Source organism: Macrotis lagotis, chromosome 1 (assembly GCF_037893015.1).
Source record: "Macrotis lagotis isolate mMagLag1 chromosome 1, bilby.v1.9.chrom.fasta, whole genome shotgun sequence".
Taxonomy (NCBI): domain Eukaryota; kingdom Metazoa; phylum Chordata; class Mammalia; order Peramelemorphia; family Peramelidae; genus Macrotis; species Macrotis lagotis.
The window spans coordinates 205134263-205152315 of NC_133658.1; the positions used below are offsets into that span (position 1 = coordinate 205134263).

At 33.6% G+C, this 18053-nt stretch overlaps 1 protein-coding gene across 1 annotated transcript in view; it reads right to left on the reverse strand.

Moving 5' to 3' along the window:
• PXDN (peroxidasin) overlaps positions 1–18053 on the reverse strand; it is a 148203-nt gene that overhangs the window by 76573 nt on the left and 53577 nt on the right. Inside the window, exons 2-3 of the mRNA XM_074209572.1 lie at positions 5058–5129; positions 206–277 (exon numbers count right to left, since the gene is read on the reverse strand). Coding sequence (XP_074065673.1) covers positions 206–277; positions 5058–5129 — 144 coding nt within the window. The remainder of the gene's footprint in view (positions 1–205; positions 278–5057; positions 5130–18053) is intronic.

Genomic DNA, 18053 nt, shown 5'->3' on the forward strand with positions numbered 1-18053 from the left:
ATCACTAATACTTAGGAAGTATATTCTAATAGTCTATTCTAACAATCCCTGATACAATCTTCAGTCAACTTCTAATCCAAGTTTTTACTAGATATTTTCACCTACAGAATTGCATATATTATATTTAATCTATAAATCTGTTATTATTTAAACAGCCCAAAAATTGATCATATATGCTACATGAATTAATAGTTTAAAAACTTACAGATATTTCAAGTTTTCTAAGTCTTCAAATGATCCACTGGGTATTCTTTTAATCTGATTGTTGTTAAGAAGTCTATAAAGAGGAAACAAAAGAAATCACAGTAATTATTTTCTTGAGACAGTAAACAATCTAAGCCTTAGAAGAAAACTTATCATTGGTCTTCAAAAAAAGGTGTAATTTTTAATCTATGAATTTTAATATAGAATCAAAGAATTATTGATGTGAAAAGATGTGACTCTCACTATACAGAAAGTGGAGCCCAGAGAAGGGAAGCAACTTCACAAAAGTCATTCTATTAATATAGTAGCAAAGCAAAATATTATAGATGAATTTATTGGCATTTTTCGTCTTTCTTAAATAATGTGATAATAGTAACTTTATAGGTTAGAAGACATTATGTTAAAAGATTTTTAGGATTTTGTTAACATTCAAATTTTGTTTAGCAAAATTATTTTTAACATGGATGACTTAATTTGTGCTGGTTTTTGAGCTCAACAACAGAATTTTGAATAAATGGCCCAAGAGCTGCAGTGGTCAAAGACTGGACAGAGGTGGAGGCTTTATGCTGGTAGTATGAAAGATATAGTAAGTTAACCCAAGCTAGAAAGGTTTAGAATATGGGAAATGACAATTTCTCAGTCACTCAATGTCCTCTTCTCTCTCTCTCTCACTTTTAATATTTTATTTTTTCAGATCTGTGTTATGAAAGCTTTTCAACAGTCATCCATAAACATATGCATATTTCAAATTTACATAATTCCCTTCCACCCTCCCTTCCCACCAGCCTTCCTCAGGGGCAAAATAGTCAGGTGAAGATTGTATGTACGCATTTACATTAAACATATTTACAGATTAGCCGTTTTTGGTAGAAGAAATTAGGATTAAGGGAAAGAAATACATGAGTATTATTTTTAAAAAAAAAGTGAATGTAGTGTTCATCAGATTCTGAAGGGTTTTTTTGGTTTTGTTTTGATTTTCTCTTCCTGAATGTCGATAGCATTGTCCATAGCCTGTCTAATAGGATTGTCCTAGCTCTCTGAACTACTGAGAAGAACTGCTTCTATCAAGGTTGATCAACTCACATTACTGTTGTTAATGTGTACAATGTTCTCTCTGCTCCCTTGGCTCAGCATCTGATCCTGTAATTGATTCCATGATGCTCTAGAGCCCTACCATTTTGGGTTTCTTAAAGAACAATAATATTCCATAACATTCACATACCATGATTTATTCAACTGTTCCCCATTTTATAGGCACCCCCTCAATTTCCAATTCTTTGCCACTACAAAAAAGAGCTTCCTTGAATATTTTGGAACATGTAAGACTTTTCCCGGTTTTAATGATTCCTTCTGGATATAGACTTAGAATTAGAATTGCTGGGTCAAAGGGTAGGATCAGTTTTATTGTTCTTTGGGCATAGTTCCATATTGCTTTCCAGAACGACTGGATCCATTCACAACTCTACCAGCAATGCATCAATGTTTCAATCCTCCCATAACCTCTCCAATATTGATCATTTTCCCTTTTTCTCATCTGATAGGAGTAAGGTGATACCTCAGTTGTTTTAATTTGCATTTCTCTAATCAATAATGATTTGGAGCATTTTTTCATATAATTATTTATAGCTTTAATTTTTTTCATTTGAAAACTGTTCATTGACCATTATCAATTGGGGAATGACTTGTAACCTTATAAATTTGATGCAATTCTCTATATATGTTAGAAATGAGACTTTTATCAGAATCCCTAGCTGTGAAAATTATTTCCCAGCTTTCTGTTTTCCTTCTCATTTTGGCAGCATTAATTTTATTAGTGCAAAACTTTTTAATTTAATATAGTCAAAATCATCCATTTTGCAATTTATAATGTACTCTCTTTCTTGCTTGGTAATACATTTCTCCATAGCTCTGACAGAGAATTTCTTGCTCTTTTAATTTATCTATGGTGATGGTGTTGTACTTTATGTCTAAATCCTGTACCTATTTTGACCTTATTATGGTATAGAGTATGAGATGTGGGTTTATGTCTAATTTTATCATACTATCTTCCAGTTTTCCCAACAATTTTTGTCAGATAGTAAGTTCTTATCCCAGAAGCTAATGTCTTTGGGTGCCAAACAGTAGATTATTATAGTCATTTGCCACTGGTTATTTTTTTGAACCAATCCTAATTCACTTATCTGTTACTCTATTTCTTAACCAGTAGCAGATAATTTTGAAGACTGTTGCCTTATAGAATAGTTTTAGATCTTATAGAGTTAGGCCACCTTCCTTTACATTTTTTTTCCATCAGTTCCTTTGATTTTCTTGACCTTTTGTGGCTCCAGATGAATTGTGTTACTATTTTTTCTAGCCTGGTAAAATAATTATTTGGTAGTTTGATTGATATGGCACTAAATAAGTAATTTAATTTGGGTAGAATTGTCATTTTTATTATATTAACTTGACCTAACCACAAACAATTGATATTTTTCTAATTCTTTTAATCTGACTTTATTTGGTGAGAAGTGTTTTGTAATTACATTCATAGGTTTGCCCTGGGAGGTAGATTCCCAAGTATTTAATATAGTCTATAGTTACTTTAAATAGAACTTCTCTTTCTATCTCTTGCTTTGGGGCTTTGTTATATATATAAATAAATGCTGATGATTTATGTAAATTTATTTTATATCCTGCTACTTAGCTGAATTTGTTAATTGTTTCAAGGAGATTTTTAGATGATTTTCTCAGATTCTCTACGTAGACCATCATATCATCTGCAAAGAGGGGAAGTTTTGCTTCCTCACTGCTAATTCTGACTTCTTCGATTTCTTTTTCTTATTTTATTGCTCAACTTAACATTTTTAATACTATATTGAATTGTAATGGTGATAATGGAAGTCCTTGTTTCACCCTTGATCTCACTGGAAATGCTCCTAGTTTATCCCATTACATGATATTTGTTGATGATTTTAGATAGGTACTACTTATTATTTTAAGGAAAACTTAATTTTTCTCTATATTTTCTAGTGTTTTTAATACGAATGGATGTTGTATTTTATCAAAGGCTTTTTCAACATCTATTTTTTTGTGTTTTTTTTAATTTTTTTTGCAAGGCAAATGGGGTTAAGTGGTTTGCCCAAGGCTACACAGCTAGGTAATTATTAAGTGTCTAAGACCTGATTTGAACCCAGGTACTCTTGACTCCAGGGCCGGTACTCTATCCACTATGTCACCTAGCTGCCCCTTTTTCAACACCTATTGAGATAATTGTATGATTTCTGTTGGTTTTGCTATTAATAAGTTCAATTATGTTGAGTGTTTTCCTAATATTGAACCATCCCTGCCGACCTGGTATAAATCCTACCTGATCATGGTGTTTTATCCTAGTAATAACTTGCTGAAATTTCTTTGCTAACATTTTATTTAAAATTTTTGCATCAATTTTCATTAGGAGGACTGGTCCATAATTTTCTTTGTATGGTTTCTTCTTGGTTTAGTTATGAGCACCATATTGGTATCATAATAGTAATTTGGCAGAACTCCTCCTATTTTTTAAAAATAGTTTATGAAGAAAAGGCATTAAGTGTTTCTTAAATGTTTGGTAGAATTCACTTTTAAATCCAGCTGGACCTGGAAACTTTTTCTTAGGGTACTTATAGATGGTTTCTTCAACTTGTTATTTTCTGAAATAGGATTATTTAAGTATTTTATTTCCTCTTTGTTAATCTGGGCAGTTTGTATTTTTGTAAATATTCATCCACTTCACTCAGGTTATCCAATTTATTGGCATAAGTTTCCTCTTCTCTTGAAAGAGGGGAGTGATTTGGAAAGATTGCTAAAGTCCCTTTGAAAGCTAACATACTGGGATTCTAGGATTCCAGACCAAGCCATAGACTATATGTCTCTCATCTCAACATCAGCCTACCATTTTCATCACCAGAATCAAATATTATTTAATGATTTTATTTTTAGCCTGGACAATCCATGAACTCAATTCCTAGAAGGGTTTCAATCTACTTCCGTAGAAAAGATCTACTTGGATCTTTTGAAGGACTGAAACTGGAGTATCCAAAATCATTAGCAGGTTGATTTTCTTCTTTTATTTAAAAATAATTAATTAATTAATTTTGAAATTTACAATTTTTCCCCTAATCTCGCTTCCCTCACCCCACCCCCCCACAGTCTGTTAGACTTTACATTGTTTCCACGCTATATATACATTGATCTAAGTTGAATGTGATGAGAGAGAAAGTATATCCTTAAGGAAGAAAAATAAAGTATAAGAGATAGCAAAATTACATAATAAGATAAAGTTTTTTTTTTTAATTAAAGGTAAAAGTCTTTGGTCTTTGTTCAAACTCCACAATCCTTTCTCTGGTTACAGATGGTATTCTCTATTGCAGGTACCCCAAAATTGTGCCTGATTGTTACACTGATGGAATGAGCAAGTCCATTAAGGTTTATCATCACCCCCATGTTGCTGTTAGGGTGTACAATGTTCTTCTGGTTCTAGCAGGTTGATTTACAATAAAAATATTATTAGACATATACACCATGCAATATTATATAGAACTAGAAAGTAGCATCAAGTCAAATTCCATTACTGTATAGATGAGCAACTGAGGCCTAGGCAGGAGAAATGATACAACTATATTAATGGCAGATCTAAACAACAATCCAGGATCCTTACTCCTAACCTAAGATAATGGATATAAAACATTTACTAAACTTGAAAGCACTATAAAAGCATGAGTTATTATTACTATGATTTCTACACCTCAGTGTCCCCTACATGTATAAAATATAGAACTAGTGATCTTTTTAAAGAATAAAATTTTCATTAATTTTTCAAAAAAAGAATTTCAACTTACAATGTATTCAAGTTTTTCAGTCTTTTAAATGTTCCCGGCTGGATTTCTCTAATTCTATTAAATCGTAAGTCCCTGTGGAAAAAAAAAGAATGTAATTTTTACTCATACTTTCTTAAAAGTGGAGAAGAAAGTTGGGAGACTTGCAAGCATCACTACCATTCTCTAATTTCAAAGCATTTTTCATTACTCTGACAATAAGTTGAAGGAAGACTAAGAACTATGCATCTACTGAATGACATATACAAATGTATGCAAGAATCTTTTTTTTTTTTTACTACTATCCCCTCTTTCCTCCTGTCTTGCAAGAAATTGTGATTAGGCAAAGAATATATTAGCAGAGCTCAATTTTAACAGGTCCTTTTAAGATGGAAAAAGCTTCAAGTACAAATGTGGAGACCAAGTACTCATCATCTAAGGATCAGCCTAGTTAAAGTTTGAAAAAGTTGACTATGAGGTGTTTTTTCCTTCCTTAGCAATTCATAAACCCTAAGGTACTGGAATCTTCTGAATACTTAAAAGTAGATTGATTTGAGGGTTTGTTTTAGTTGGGTGTTTTTTTTCCCCTAAACATCCCTGTTCCATTACTTTTTCACTTTAAAATTAATGTCTTAGTAAACCTGAAGATAAGATAAGAGCTGGTTGATGGAGAAGATAAATAGGATTTATTCATATGGAAAAAAGTTTCAAGCCCAACACAGTCAAAGCAGCTATGTAAATTGCACAGCCTCTTCAAATTTCTGTTTTTATTCTCTGAATTTTAAACAGACACACACACAAACCATCATCTGATAAATTTAAGACCTTGGAAACACAAGACAAATTAAGTCATAAAAACAGAGACCTGTATGCATTTTTATCAAGAATTTCAAACAGTTATACAAGGTGTTAACAAACTATCTGAAATCATTGAGACAAAACATGAAATATAGAAACCATCCAATTATTTAAGAGATTAATGTCTGAAAAACCCTAAATTAATCTTGGGATGGAAATCAATATTCCCATAAAAAGTATCAAAATTCCAGGGCGGCTAGGTGGTACAATGGATAGAGCACAGTTCCTGGAGTCAGGAGTACCTGAGTTCAAATCCTGGCTCAGACACTTAATAATTACCTAGCTGTGTGGCCTTGGGCAAGCCACTTAACCCCATTGCCTTGTTAAAAAAAAAAAACAACCTAAAAAAAGTATCAAAATTCTAAATTAGCTCTTATTTATAAGTAGTATGAACAAAATCCAGAGGAAAATGATAGGAAATAAAACAAATTATGTTCAAAATAAATACAAATGTATGTAAAATGTATGAAATGGGGCAGCTAGATGGTACAGTGGATAAAGCCCAGGCCCTGGAGTTAGGAAGACCTGAGTTCAAATCCAGACTCAGATTTTAATAATTGTCTAGCTGTGTGGCCTTGGGCAAGTCACTTAATCCCATTGCCCCTTAAATAAATTCTTAAAAAAAATTGTATGAAATATCAGAGAAGTAATCTGCCAGGATTCATATAAATCTAGCTATAAAATGACTATTTTTTAAGGTGAGATTTTTTTTTAAAAAATAAAGCACAAATGGAATATTTAAATAATGAAAAAGATAAACAGCACCCTTGGGTGAGTCAATGGTCAATTAGAATATTAATTAAATTAATTGGTAAATTTAATGCTACACTATTAAAATTACCAAAGGAATATATTATTACATTTCTAAAAAGGACATTGTTAATGAATAATCAATTGACTTTTTTTGAGAGGGAGGGGATAACTTTTTTTTTGAAGTCTAACTGAGAATTGATGATAGAAATAAGGAGTTTAGTAAGAGACAATTTAAGGGATTCTAGATAAACTGAAATCACCTGGTCCATATATAGGTATACTTGATTAGAAAGAACTGAAAGACATGATCACTCTGTCACTATCAGTTTTCTTTAAAATATCATGGGGAACATAATCTATGGGCTTGATTAATTTATAGCAACATTCCAAAACTCATTAAAAAGATGGTTAGTGAACATCTAGTAAAATGAGTAGTGATCACAAAGCTTAGATTCAGAAAGAACAAATCATGTTAAATGAATTTCATCTATTTTTTTAAAGTTATGGAATGGTAGGTGAGAGAAATGTTGTAAATATGGTAGAACACCATTTTTAAAAAACACTTTAGAGAATCCATTGGTATGGAAAAGAGGAAAAGATGTGCAAAGTTGAATGGATCGGAAAACTGTCGCAAAGAATAATCATAAATGGTTCTAGATGAACTTGGCTATCCTCCAATGGAATGTGAAATAATCTTGGGATCTGTACTTAGCCTCTGTTTAATAACATTATTTTCAATGCTTCAGTTGGCACATTTTTCAGATTTACAGATGATATAAAGCTGAGAGGAAGCACACATAATGGGCTGAATTGTGTAAAAATGAAATTTAATAGAGATCAATAAATCAAAGAACCTTTGTTAAGTAGTTACTGAGTGTACCAGATATTCTGTAAGAGCATAGGGATACAAATAGATTCAAAGAACAGCTCCTACCCCTGATAAGCTTACCTTAAATTGGGAAAGATACATATGTACCTATAAATAAAATCTTACACTTAAGTTCAAAAATTCCACTTTACATGTAAAAATGATTGGGGAGGGGAAAAGGGGAAGTTTCATGGTGAAACAGAAATTTGTCTTAAAAAAATGTTCTTTTTATTGGCTTGTAAGCTCAATGAAACAATAGTAGCAAAAATGATAGTCAAAAAAGTCAGTATAATCTTGAAGTAAAATTGGTACAAGAATTAGGAGATAATACCACTTTATTCAGTCATCTTCAGACTATATAACTGGAATAGTTCATTCAGTTGCCATTCTAGGAAATACTAGTAAGCTAGGGAGGATCCAAACAAGGACAACCAAGAGGATCTAGAAACTATTCCAAAGGAGTATCAGTAAAGAAACTGAGGAAGGAGAGGGAAACATAGAAAAGACAGAGAAGAAGCATTGCACAGGAGAAAGAATAACAGTTTTGTACAAGGCCACCTAGGAGTCAAATCACATCTCCACTATTCATACCAGGAAAGTCATTAGTCTTTTCAGAGGTGTCATAGTTCTTCAACTGTAAAATATGGACTGGGAGTGGGAAAGGGTTTCTAAGGTCCTTAGTGGATAAAAAAATCCTATTAATTTATATAATACAATAACTGAATTCTAGAATCTGCCCAATAGAAACAGGATCAGACTTCTGTTTGACACCCTCAGGCAAAACAAGGAGTAACAATAGGTGAAAGTGACAGAGTCAAGTATAGGTTTGCTTTAAGAAAAAATTTTTTTTTTCTAAAAATAGGATTCCAAAGGAGAATGAATTGCCCTGACTATTGCTTGGATGGACAAAGTTCTTTCTCAGTTATAGGTTGGGCTATATTTCCATTGAGATTTTTGTCAATTCTGAAATTCTGTATTTCATTGTTTTGGGGTTAACAATAAAGGAGAGGGACCTCTAACTTCTCTAGAAACTTTAACTTCTTTGACTCTGGAATCTCCACTTCTTGACAATCTCATCTTTTAGGTTGAAGAACTGGTTTGCTTTAATTGCACATAATTACAGGAAGTATTAGATGTTCAAAAATATAACAAACAATACTATTATTATTTCACAGTACAACAAAAACAATGGGAGTCTTGCTATTGCTGAGACATATGAAAATAACATTGTAAGCCAAAAATTAATCTTGCAACTTTTTCATTAATATCTGGCAGGCTTAAAAACCAGTTCACATTTTATAAGATCTGCTATGACTTTCATAATGAATGCATTTTAAGATCTTAAAAAAACACACTACTAAAAAAATAATCTACCAAGTTGCTTTTTAGGAATTATATTACTATTTTTGGCCCATGGAGAAAACAATACTGTATACAATCCATGGCAATGAACTGATCAGTTTAAAACTTTATTCTTAGGAGGCAGCTAAGTGATGCAGTGGATAAAGCACTGACCCTGTAGTCAGGAGGACCTGAGTTCAAATCCAAACTCAGATACTTAATAATTGCCTAGCTGTGTGACCTTGGACAAGCCACTTAACTGCATTGCCTTAAATAAATACAATTTTTTAAAAATAATAAAAAAAATTAAAAACTTTATTCTCGATAAATATTCAATCTATTCAATATTCATTTCAATATCAGTAAGAAGTTACAAAAAACAATAAATTGATTAGTAGTCTAAAAAATTATTTTTAACTCTTTCATTAAAAAATTACAAGACTATCCTTAATATTTAAAACAGCTTTAAAATATCAAAGTCATTAACTTGTTCCACTATTTGAAACTTCATTTAGGCAAATGAGAAATTTATCAGACTGTGTCTTCTAATTTCCACTAATCAAATGTCAAGAAAACTGGGTTTCTAGGCCCAACTTTGCTAATAGGAAAGGCAGCATGGGACAATGGAAATAACATAAATTTTGGGTCAAAGGGTCATGATTTGAATCTTGACCCAGTGACTTACACTCTACATGATCCAGAACAAGTTATTTAACCTCTCTTGATTATAGTTTTCTCATATGTAAAAATGAAAAATTGCACTATATGTACTTTGAAATCTCTCTCCTTCCAAATCTATAATCCTGTTATCCTAAACCAGGGGTGGTGGGAAACATCTGGTCCACCAGCCTTATGAAGTCTATGAAATCAGTTGGTCTGGTGCTGCCAAGGCAAATATAAATGGGACTCAAATTTCAGTAAATCTAGGAGCTTTTTTTAGGGATGAATTAATTAAATGTTTGACCAAAGATAGTGGTCTAATTTTTAAGTTTTGGCCTCTGTCAGGAAAAAAGTTTCCCACTCCTAATTTAAAGGATGGATTCAGATGACTTTGAAGTTCTCTTCCAATTCTAAATCTATAATCTGGTCTTGTGATCTCACATAAGTGGCTTCTTTCTTGACCTCAGATTTTTACTTGTTACACATCTGTGTAACAGGCTGGGAAGGATCAAGGATTCTTTATCATTTTTTTTTATCATAAACTCTGTTAACAATTTGGTGAACTGGTAATGAGATGGATAAAATAAAATACATTAATTTTTTTTTTAAAGTTTGAGGATTTTAAAAAGGTTAAGAATTTTTGGATTTGATCATGATGCAGTAGACTTGGATGAAGGAACTTCAGGTAGTCTAGTCTCTAAGATCCTTTTCTTAAAAGAACTTTCCATTTCTTTTTTATTTTTGATAGTACACTCTTTTAAGAAAAAAATGACAGTAAAAATCTTTTGTGGAATGACTAATGAAAAAAGTCTTAGGGACAAGAACTATTTTCACCAGTTACAACACAAAACGATCTTTTTTCTTCACAAATAAAACACATGGATCATGTCAAGTCAGTCACAAAATGAATATTGTTAAGCTGGGGAAAACCCTCTAGGCAAATTGGAATTTTTAGTCTATCTCTTAAAAGGGATTCAGATAACAAGCTTTAAAAGATCCAGAAAAAGGGGAAATTTTTCAGCAAGAAAAACTATTGTCTAGAAAGGACAATAGTTAAGTAGTTTATACATCAATTAGATATATGCATCTGTGGTGAATGATTGCCTCACTGCCTGGGTCATCTCCATTCCTCCTGATTCATATCTGATCACTGAACCCATATGGCTCCAAGGAGAAAGTAAGACTAGGGACTTAGCATAGCAATCTCTTCACTCAAATCTAATTTACATGCTTGTCAAGGTATCACCTCCCTGAGCTTTTCTTTGGGAATAAAGGTCAAACAATAACAATAACATCTTCTGGATAATAAAAGATGCTTCTTAAGGCAAAGTGATAGTGTCTGACATCAACAAAAAAATTCTGATTTTTAAAGGGAAATTCATTTTGAGCTATAATTATCTTAAAAGGATGCTGAAAATAATATTGTCTAGTTTTAAAGATAGGATAATTAAAACACAACAAACCAGTAAGAAGGAAGTGGAGAAGAAAGCTAAAAGAAAAAGAATTTACAAGTATCAAAAACAAGATCTCATATAGCTAAATAGTATTGAAAAATTGACTGAAAATGCTAATAGTAAAAGAAAGTTGAATTTAGTTATGTATGTATTATGAGGAACTGAATTGGACTACAGTCTAACTGCCACAAGAAGAAGGAGCAAAAGATAAGAACCTCACAATAACAGAAAAGATTTGGGAAGAGTGTCATGTCTTGGCATGGTGAACTTCTAAGACTCAGTGAGGGCAAATATTAGCAGCTATTAGATATACATAAGAAAAAAGATCATTTAAAATGTGATACTTCATGAACAAGGGAAATTTGTTTCGGGGTGAGAAGTAGAGAGAGGAGGCAGAATTTCTTTTAGTATGACATTTTCTTGAAAATTAGAAGTTGAGGGGCAGCTAGGTGGTGTAGTAGATAGAGCACTGGCCCTGGAGTCAGGAGTACCTGAGTTCAAATGTGACCTCAGACACTTAATAATTACCTAGCTGTGTGGCTTTGGACAAGCCACTTGACCCCATTATTTGCCTTGAAAAAATGTAAATAAATAAATAAAAATAATAAACAAACAAACAAATAAATAAAACATCTTTCATTTCTAATAAGTGAAGACTATCTCTCCAATATCTCTCAGAGAAAGTGTAGCTTATGAATTAAAGAAGTAGCCTTAAGAGGTAGGAAAACTTGGGCTGAAATTCTGTTTCTGATTCATGAATATCCCACAGCAACCATTCAGTACTCCACTCTATTATAAACAATTGCTTATCCAAATGAGTAGAGTTATCATACCAAGATTTGTCTCACAATAATATGAGAAAAAGAGGAAGAGGAACCTTCCCAAAAAGAAGCTCTTACACATTATTTTATTAAAGCCATCGAATACATTTTCAAACTATGTAAAAAATGAAACAAGAATATCAAATGTTTGAGAGTAAGATACTTAAGGTCTCCATTTACAGCAAATACTTCACTTTCTTCCTGCAAACTTAATGACCATTTTTCTCTAGCTACCGTAAATCTGGAGAAGGTAATCTGAACCCAAATATTCACCAACACAGAGGCATTTAATAGATATAGCAATCAGCCTTGTCATACACAATAAGGGGGAACATGTACAATCTCTGGCAGTGAAAACTGGAATGAATGGGTGTTTCTTTCTCCTAATGATATCTGCAGAATCTCTGAGCTGAGTAAATCAGGGAGCTCATGTTTGTTTTGGACACTCTTTGTTCAGCATTAGTAAATGCCTGGAGCCCTTGTATATACATATGCCAAGATTTAGAAATGAGGCAAAATCTCCCATCTATTGTTTCTGTCATTGTTTATCTCCCTGAGGATTAGCACAAATTAAATCTTAATGCATAGTGGAGTGCTTTTAGACCACAAAGTAAGCACATTTTTATCAGAGAATCCCAGGGTTATATTGAATCTCAGAGTTTCAATCCAACTCAATTCATATCCAAAAGAAAAATACCCAATATTCAATGTCTGACTCAAAAACCAGAAGGGAAAATTCTCCATGTCCTGAATGAACCCATTGCACTAATGGATAGTTATAGTTTTTAGGATGACTAAATACGCCCCTTTGTTACTTCTGTCTTCTAGGACCAAGAGGAACAAGTTTAATTCCCCTCTTTCTTATGATAAACTTTCAAATATTTGAATATTGCTCTCAAATAGTAAAGTATTCTCTTCTCCAAGGTAGGCAACTCATCAATTCTCATAGAATTTGGAGTCAAAGTCCTTCAACAATATCCCAGGTGCCCCATATTGGGATCTCTACATTATCATAAATGGCCTTCTACCCAGTGGTACCCAGCAGTGATCATAATATTCTAGGTGTGCTCTGAGAAGGGTCAGAGCATGAACTATCACCCAGAATCTAGCTTTCTTAATGCATTCCATGATCGTGGGTTTGGAGATTTTTTTTGGGGGGGGTGGAGAAGAACTGTCACATCATTCTGCTGATATGATACACCTTCAGTTCACCTGTTCTAGATAATTACTAACCTCACTTCCTCCTTTTCATATTTGTGAATTTGATATTTTGAAATCAAGTATAAGAATTTACATTCACTCCCACCAAATTTATTAGATTTTGCCCAATGTTATACTATGTCAAGATCTTTTTGGATTCTGATTCTGGCACTTCACATTCTTATCCCTTATGTTTCATCTGTAAATTGAATAAGATATACCTTTACCAAGTAATCAGTAAAAATGTTCTTGTTCTAAGATGATATTGAGCCATTAGCGATTATCCTTTAGTAGCTTAACCACCCAATCAGTCCCAGAGTCATTAAATTATATTATCATCTGGCTTAAATTTCTATAGCTTTTCCAAAAGGACAATATGACATACTTTCTCAAAGGATATATTAAAATCAAGGTAAACAATATTATCTACAATATTCTCTGATCTATTAATTTAGTAACTGGCAAAAATAAAGTTTGTCTGTTATGATCTTCTAGTCACTGCTTCCATTCAGTATTATTGTCATTTGGTCATTTTAATAACCTCATTTTGGGTTTTCTTGGTAACAATATTGGAATGCTGGGGCGGCTAGGTGGAGTAGTGGATAAAACACTGGCCTTGGTTTGAGTCAGGAGTACCTGGGTTCAAATCCAGTCTCAGACACTTAATAATTACCTAGCTCTGTGGCCTTGGGCAAGCCACTTAACCCCATTTGCCTTGCAAAAAAAAAAAAAGAGAGAGAGAGAGAGAGGAAAAAAAACAATATTGGAATGCTTTGCCATTTCCTTCTTCAACTCATTTTACAAATGAGGAAACTGAGGCAAACAGGATTAAATGACTTATTCAGGGTAACCAGCTAGTAATTGTCTGAAGATGGTTTTGAACCCACAAAGATGAGTCTTTCTGACTCTAGGTCCAGCACTCTATCTACTGTACCACCTACCTGCCTCCTTTTACTAAATTTAATGAATCATTCCAGAACTTTCCAGGAAACAAAGTCAAGAAAAGAGAACTAACATTTGTAGACTTTGAGATACCAGGGCCAACACCACATAATGGAATACCTATGCTTAGGAGATAATCTTTTCTTGTATAAACTAATATTTCTGAATCCAGATAACTGATCCTTTACTTCTAGTTTTTGCCTGCTATAGCTACCAGTAAATAAATATAATTTCCCTTCTCCTTATAACCCTTCAAATATTAAAGATTACCATACCTAGCTAAACTACCCTATCTTGTACCTATTCTGCCTATATTTGTATATGAAAATGTCTCATATGATAGAACTTAAGTTCTTTAAGAACAGGGACTACTTCATTTCTGTTGCTGAATTTACAGTGCATAACATAGTATTTAGCATATAGTGAGTTCTTCATAAATTATATTCATTATTATATTAATGATGATGATGTTTGTTCTTCATTCTTTGAGAAGGCCATGATACCAGGGAGGTGATGCCATGACATGCCCTTGAATTGGAATTGGAGGGTTATACTAAGTCACCAGCTTCACTTTGTCCTCCAGAGCTATCTGGGCCCAGTGGCCAGATATGATCAGGATGACTGGAGAGGACCCTGGATGAGAGGCAATCAGGGTTAAGTGACTTTGCCAAGGTCACCCAGCTAGTAAGGGCCAAGTGCTGAATTCAACAATAATAACACAACAACATAATAATAATTATAATAAATTTATATGGCATTTAAAGTTTTTAAAGTGTTATATATAAAATCTCATTTGTACCTCCCAACAACCCTGTTAAGTAGATGCTATTATAATCTCCAGATAAAAAATGAGGAAAATGAAACTATGGGGTCTTAAGTTCCATCCCAGAATCACAAAGCTAGTAGTACATGTCTGAAGAACACACACCATGAACGCAGGTCTTCCTTCCTTCAAGTCCAACACTGAAGGCTGATATCCTCTTTAAATTCTGACATATTCTCAATTGATGCATATTAATTATCTTCTCCTGGCTATCAAACAGTCAACAAACAAGAATTTATTAAGAGCTTACTATGTGCTAAGCATAGTGCTAAGAATACCAAAGACAGCCTTTAGCCTCAAAGAACTCAAATTCTAGTGAACACAAACACTATCAATGTCTCTCTTTCTTAAATTTAAATTATTTTTTAGGTTTTTGAAAGGCAATGGGGGTTAAGTAGCTTGCCAAAGGCCACACAGCTAAGTAATTATTAAGTTTCTGAGTCCGGATTTGAACTCAGGTCCTCCTGACTCCAAGGCCAGTGCTATATCCACTTGCACCACCTAGCTGCCCCAATTTTAAATTTTTTAATTAATTAATTTATTTTGAATTTTACAATCCCCCCCAATCTCACTTGTCTCCCCCCACGCCCCACAGAAGGTAGTCTGTTAGTCTTTTACATTGTTTCCATGGTATGCATTAATCTGAGTTGAATGTGATAAGAGAGAAATCATATCTTTTAGAGAAAAAATAAAGTATTAGAGATAGAAAAATTACATAACAAGATAATGGTTGATGACACTTTTTTAAAAATAGACCAGCAAAGGGGCAGCTAGGTGGCACAGTGGATAAAGCACCGGCCCTGGAGTCAGGAGTACCTGGGTTCAAATCCAGTCTCAGACACCTAATAATTACCTAGCTCTGTGGCCTTGGGCAAGCCACTTAACCCCATTTGCCTTGCACAAAAAAAAAACCCTAAAAAAAAAATTGACCAGCAGGGCAGCTAGGTGGTACAGTATATAGAGCACTGGTCCTGGAATCAGGAGGACCTGAGTTCAAATCCAGCCTCAAATGCTTAATAATTGCCTAGTTGTGTGACCTTTGGCAAATCATTTAATCCCATTGCCTTAAATAAATAAAATTTAAAACAAAACAGGTCAGCATTTATCTGTATCCAGTCTTATGATTTCTTTCTCTAATCTCTACAATATTTCTCAGATAGTACCAACAATGGTTCATTATCACATCACATTTGTAGCACAAAATGTAGTGTTTTATATGTTTTTCAGTATCTACCCTGATAGGAAGTGATCACTTCATAAATACTCAACAATTTTCTGGTCCATAGATAAAATTGAATTAGAGGAGAATTTTGTTCTGTATAAGACATTATGACTGTTGATTTATTACAAATTAATTTTATTTGGATTATTGTCCATAAAACCAAGTAAATATTTGCATTGTTAAGAAACATGATGGGGGCAGCTAGGTAGCACAGTGGATAAAGCACCGGCCCTGGAGTTCAAATTCAGCATTAGACACTTAATAATTACCTAGCTGTGTGACCTTTGGCAAGTCACTTAATCCCATTGCCTTATAAAAACTAAAAAAAAAAAGATGCATGTTTCCATTGTAGCTAATGATGTGGCAAAGATCTCTTTGATGAGATGCATCCAAACTAGTTCCTGAGAATTCTGAAGTACAAAGCTACTCCCTAGGGGAAATGATATCTTTGCAATTTCAGAATATCAGAATAGACAGTGGAACCTGAAATCAGGAACTCTTTATTGGTTAATACTGTGCAAGTCTGTAGGAGGAAAACTCCTAAATTACAAGTATTATGATGCCATATTTTATAGTTGAAGGAATTAATTTGAGATATAAAAGGTCTTTTCCATAGTCCTAGTTTTGCTAATTGTCAGAGCTTGGACTGGGAAGGTCTTCTGATTCCAGGTCCAGTCTAACTTGGCCCCTTTGCCCCACTCTACAAGCATTCCATTAATAACCACAACTCTAATTTGTGAAACCTACTATACTACTCATCTCCAACAGAGATGGAGAAAATTTGCAGCCAAAAGTAGTTTCCCAAAGAATGAAATCATGCGTCTGGGAGTCACCGCAGTTTATTAAGGAGAACCGGAATAGTCACACTATTTTCATGATTTTACTATCTCCGTCCCTCACATCTTAATTTTTCATGCCTCATTTTAAGGCATTCTCCAGGGTTCCTTATGGCTATGACAGCAGAACATTAAGAGTGGTGAGTAGCACCCAACCAAAGACATTTAAAATATAAAATATTTCTTCTGTCTGAAAGTAGAGAGAGAAGCTCATCACTAAGAGGTTGGCAGGCTGGCAATGTATTCCCTCACCATGGGGACCTATGAAACAGATAATAACACAAAAAGTTTGCCAGTCTGTTTTAGGGAATAGGAAATAGAATATGAAGAATTACAGTTTTTAGACCATATTCATTCATGTGAACTCTTGATCATTTTAACACGCAAAACTTAACCAATGATCCACCAGTTAATAGATATATCAGAGGAGGAGTTAAAAGTACAGCAACACTGAAATTCTACATAAAAACAAAAACAGGAAACGGGAAAAAAGTCAAAGCAAAATAAATGAGAGAGAACAATTCACAGGTTCATCTCAGGGAGATAATAATAAAAGAACTGGCAGGGTTTCATGCATCCAAGTAATAAAAGTTGACATTGATAGAGCACTTTAAAATCCACAAGGTACTTTGTGTACTGTAGGAATTATGGTGATTTCATTATAATGAGAGGAAAAAAGTTGGAAGAAAGGATAGGTGGGTGGCGGCTCAGTGGATATTGTGCTTGGCCTGAAGCCAGGAAGATTCATCTCATTGAGTTCAGTCTGGTCTCAGAGCCATACTAGCTGTGTAGATGTGGGCAGGTCACGTAATCCTAGTTGCCTCAGTTTCCTCATCTAGAAAATAAACTGAAAATGACAGACCACTCCAATATCTTTACCAAGAAAACCCCAAATGGAATCATGAAGACATAACTGAACAATGACTGAATAGCAAACACATTCAATCCCTTTCATTTTTATTAAATGAAGCTCCTAGGATAATTTTCATGTACCAAAATGGGTACAATGGGCATTGAAAGGTGTTTGATTCAATTTAATTCAACAATTTGCTCACTCTAACTACCCAACACATTTTCCAGACTTGTGTCCTCTGCTCCAATGTGTTATCCTGACCATGTATGTTCCCTACAGGCATTTCCTTTCCTTATGTTTGGAGTTTGTTCAGTTATAAAATGAGTCAAACAAGATAATTCCTGAATTATCTCCATCTCTTAATCCATGATTTTATGACAATATAAATT